The sequence below is a fragment of the Bison bison genome, unplaced genomic scaffold, assembly GCF_000754665.1.
Source record: "Bison bison bison isolate TAMUID 2011002044 unplaced genomic scaffold, Bison_UMD1.0 scf7180017864338, whole genome shotgun sequence".
NCBI lineage: Eukaryota > Metazoa > Chordata > Mammalia > Artiodactyla > Bovidae > Bison > Bison bison.
Genome location: NW_011494910.1, coordinates 4,963,899 through 4,968,925, shown reverse-complemented (window position 1 = coordinate 4,968,925; position 5,027 = coordinate 4,963,899). Strand labels below are relative to the sequence as shown.

The 5,027-nt window shown below is 42.7% G+C and overlaps 1 protein-coding gene across 1 annotated transcript in view; it reads right to left on the bottom strand.

The window, feature by feature from the left end:
- Positions 1-3,320: 3,320 nt before the first annotated feature.
- The window catches only part of LOC104998840 (C4b-binding protein alpha chain-like), a 10,861-nt gene continuing 9,154 nt past the window's right edge, over positions 3,321-5,027 (bottom strand). The window contains exons 3-4 of the mRNA XM_010854232.1: positions 4,259-4,434; positions 3,321-3,740 (exon numbers count right to left, since the gene is read on the bottom strand). Of these exons, the coding sequence (XP_010852534.1) occupies positions 3,582-3,740; positions 4,259-4,434 (335 nt within the window). The 3' untranslated portion in view covers positions 3,321-3,581. The remainder of the gene's footprint in view (positions 3,741-4,258; positions 4,435-5,027) is intronic.

Sequence of the window (5,027 nt, the reverse complement as noted above, 5' to 3'; positions counted from 1 at the left end):
TTGCAAGAACACACAGAAGAACTATACGAAAAAGATCTTAATCACCCAGATAACCACGATGGTGTGATCACTCATCTAAAGCCAGACATCCTGGAATGTGAAGTCAAGTGGGCCTTAGGAAGAATCACTAGGAACAAAGCTAGTGGAGGTGACAGAGAAGGCAATGGAAACCCACTCCAGTACTCTTGCCTGGAAAATCCCATGGACAGAGGAGCCTGGTAGGCTGCAGTCCATGGGGTCGCTAAGAGTCAGACACGACTGAGCGACTTCACTTTCACTTTTCACTTTCATGCATCAGAGAAGGAAATGGCAACCCAGTCCAGTGTTCTTGCCTGGAGAATCCCAGGGACGGAGGAGCCTGGTGGGCTGCCGTCTATGGGGTCGCACAGAGTCGGACACGACTGAAGCGACTTAGCTGCAGCAGCAGCAGCAGTGGAGGTGATGGAATTCCAGCTGAGCTATTTCAGGTCCTAACAGATGATGCTGTAAAAAGGCTGCACTCAATATGCCAGCAAATTTTGAAAACTCAGCAGTGGCCACAAGACTGGAAAAGGTCAGTTTTCATTCCAATCCCAAAGAAAGACAATGCCAAAGAATGCTCAAACACAGTTGCACTCATCTCACATGCCAGCAAAGTAATGCTCAAAATTCTCCAAGAAAGGTTTCAACAGTACGTGAACTGAGAATTATCAGATGTTCAAGCAGATTTAGGAAAGACAGAGGAACCAGAGATCAAATTGCCAACATCCATCAGATCATAGAAAAAGCAAGAGAATTCCAGAAAAACATCTACTTCTGCTTCATTGACTACGCTAAAGCCTTTGACTGTGTGGATCACAGCAACCTGGAAAATCCTTCAAAAGATGGGAATACCTTACCTGCCTTCTGAGAAATCTGCATGCAGGTCAAGAAGCAACAGTTAGAACCAGACATGGAACAACAGACTGGTTCAAAATTGGGAAAGGAGAATCTCAAAGCTATATGTTGTCACCCTGCTTATTTAACTTCTATGCAGAATATATCATGCAAAACGCCAGGCTGGATGAAGCACAAGCTGGAATCAAGATTGCCAGGAGAAATATCAATAACCTCAGATATGCAGATGCCATCACCCTTATGGGAGAAAGTAAAAAGGAACTAAATAGCCTCTTGCTGAAAGTGAAAGAGGAGTGTGAAAAAGCTGGTTTAAAGCTCAACATTCAAAAAGCTAAGATCATGGCATCTGGTCCCATCACTTCACAGCAAGTAGATGAGGGAACAATGGAAACAGTAACAGACTTTATTTTCTTGGACTCCAAAGTCACTGCAGATGGTGACTGCAACCATGAAATTAAAAGATGCTTGCTCCTTGGACGTGAGTCTGAGTGAACTCTGGGAGTTGGTGATGGACAGGGAGGCCTGGTGTGCTGCGATTCATGGGGTTGCAAAGAGTCAGACACAACTGAGCAACTGAGCTGAACTGAACTGAACTGCTCCTTGGAAGAAAAGCTATAACCAATGTGGACAGCATATTAAAAAGCAGAGACACAACTTTGCAGACAAAGGTCTGTCTAGTCAAAGCTGTGGTTTTTCCAGTAGTCATGTACAGATGTGAGAGTTGGACTATAAAGAAAGCTGAGCATGAAGAATTGATGCTTTTGAACTGTGGTGTTAGAGAAGACTCTTGAGAGTCCCTTGGACAGCAAGGAAATCAAACTAGTCAATCCTAAAGGAAATCAGTCCTGAATATTCATTGGAAGGACTGATGCTGAAGCTGAAGCTCGAATACTTCAGCCACACGATATCAAGAAGTGACTCACTGGAATAGACCCTGATGCTGGAAAAAATTGAAGGCAGGAGGAGAAGGGGATGAGAGAGAATGAGATGATTTAATGGCATCACTGACTCAATGGACATGAGTTTGAGCAAGCTCTGGGAGTTGGTGATGGACAGGGAAGCCTGGCATGTTGCAGTCCATGGCATTGGAAAGAGTCGGACAGGACTGAGTGACTGAACTAAACTGATATATAAAATAGAAAACCAACAAGGACATATTGTATGGCACAGGGAACTATATTCAGTATTTTTTAACAACGTATAAAAGAAAAGAAACTGATACAGAGAAATATATATCTGTATAGATAGAAACAGTATAGATAGATACATATATATATCTATATGTATAACTGAATCACTTTGCTATACACCTGAAATTAACAAAACATTGTAAACCAGCTATATTCCAACTAGATTTTTTTTAAAAAAAACTCCTCAAATCTCAATCATCAGGAGCAGGTTCTCAGTTTTGTTCCCTACACATTTGTTCCATACACTCGGCATAGTGTAGGTCCTGTTGGCAACAACAATGATCCCGTCAAACTTGCTGCCTCTTTAGGCTGTCCTCCCTTCTCCATCTCATTACCTTTCTCTCACAGTGCTTTCCTGGATCAGAAACTAGACACTCACAGGTCTGTGACTCAGGAGAACCAAAATAAATATCAGCCAAAATAATTCCTAGTAGCAGGAGCAGGTGACAGCTTTTAAGACAATGAATAAATACCTTCTCTATTAAGTAGGTTTCTCTAAGCATTCAAGATCCTCTGTAGCATCTAAGGGTTAAGGAAAGCCTGCTATACAACTTTGCCTGATTGGAGTACACTTGGGAAAGTTAAACCAATGAGGCCAACATTCCCCATAGAGTTCTACGTACAAAATAGATGGGACAAGGAGCCAAGATATGAGTGGGAGAGAGATATCAGAGGATGCAAGAGTTAAGAAAAGTGATAAATGCAAAGAATAAAAGCCTCCAAACACCCCAAGATATAAGGGTGATTGACGCAGGGCATCTTCTCATGTGGGGGGTGGTTGCTCGAGCCATTTTAACACTTCTAATAAAGAAAATGGGACCAATCATTTTGAGGATTTGGGAGCACAAATGTGGCTGCCAGGCGGGATTCCACTCACCAGGCTTTCAGAGTCTGTTCTGAGGAAAGGGTCAGGAGACCAAGACAGACAGGAATCCCCTTCCTGTAAGGCAAAAGCCAAGAGGGAGCATGACTGAGGCAGAGGCCAAGTGCATGGGGGCTCACAAAAGGACCTGACTGCCTCAAAGTGCGGACAGTGGACAAGGATTTTGGGGTGTGTTGATGTTTAATCTAAATATTGAGCTCCTGAGTAACCTATATACATGGAATTGTGGAGTAAAGGCAATCCATGGAAATGTACTGCTGTGAACCCAAGTCCCTACGTCCAAGATCCCGGCAATAAAAAGTAAACGTATCAACTTCATGTATGTGTGTGTTCACAGACCTTATTTTACAAAATTAAACACAAAGACAAAATGATGTTGGATATGCTAATTTTTAATTAAAAAATGTGTATTCTGTGTCCAGAAAAGGGAAAACATGAGTCAGAAAATCATCAATAACTCCACAATCTCAAGGCACTAAATATTAACAAAATTATCCTTTCTAGATAATTATTACCACAATTGGTGGTGTAAAAGAAATGGTAGAGGTGGTTAACTCAGGTGATCCATATTGGAATGAAGGTAGCAAGAAACGTTTTCCTCTCTCTCTTGAGAAACATTACAGTGATTACCACTAAGAGGCATCCTTTGGCTTATCTATCTGAAGCTCCAGGAGTGCAATCTCCAGGGACAGCTTGTACACTTCCAGGGCCAATTTCACCTCCTCTGGCCTTGAGAGGCACTTCAAGAGTTTCCTGCCTGTGACTACTTGCTCACAGCCTTCAGGATACTCCTAAAAGAGAAACACATGATAAGTATGCTTGAAAGACTTCTCTCCCGATTGTTAGGGGGCACAGTTCATGTAGAAACAGGCAGGGTTACAGATTCAGGACCAAGACACACCCCAGGACTGGTGGGGGAGCAGGAAAACCAGAAACACCTTGCTTCCCACCATCATCTTCCTGAGAGGAATATAACTCTGCTCTGAGACAGCCTCCCAGAAAGCTTCTGTGGGAACAGACACTACTTCTGACCATCCAGAAATGGGACAAGAGTATATCAAATCCTCTAGAAAAGTTGGGAGTCACTACTACCAGCTCTGAGACCCTCCACTCCAAAGGGGCTCAGTTTTCTCTGATCACAAGTGAGAGCAGGAAAACTTTGCATCTCCTATCGGACCAGAAGGCTCCAAAGTGAAAATGAGAGTTCCTTTGAATGAATGAATCTTGACAAGTCAGGTACTACCTTTGCTGGCAGGACAGTGCTTTGGGGTTTAATAAAACAAAAATTACCTCAAATTGTGTGACTTACCCACTCACACTTGGGCACCTCCGGGTACCAGGTTCTGTCCTCTGAGCAAGTGATATTTTCAGAACCAACCACACTAAAGCCAGACTCACACTGGATAGTAATTCTTTCAGGTTCAACATATCTAACCTTCTCCACAGATAACCTTCCATATTCTATCTCTGGTTTCAGACACAATGCTGCAATGGAAACATAACTTTAAGCAATACACAGATCTAAGAAAAAACATGCAAGCCTAGGGTACTAAGAATGAACTGTATTTAAGTGTTGCTAATTGTTTTACCTTTTTTTTAATCTTGAGAAGAAAAATAATATTCGTTAGCATATTTATTGAGCATTGGGATAGTACTTTATCAGACTTTGGGGTAGATCTTTATGTGATCGTCTTATTTAAATCTCACTATTTTATCTAAGAGAAAGTGACATACAGAGAGGTTAAGTGACTTGCTGAAGGACATATAACTATTTTAAATAGCCTAACAATATAAAAAGGGCCGCTGCTGCTAAGTCGCTTCAGTCATGTCCGACTCTGTGCGACCCCATAGACAGCAGCCCACCAGGCTCCCCCGTCCCTGGGATTCTCCAGGCAAGAACACTGGAGTGGGTTGCCATTTCCTTCTCCAATGTATGAAAGTGAAAAGTGAAAGTGAAGTCGCTCAGTCGTGCCCGACTCTTAGCGACCCCATGGACTTCAGCCCACCAGGCTCCTCTGTCAATGGGATTTTCCAGGCAAGAGTACTGGAGTGGGTTGCCATTGCCTTCTCCAATAAAA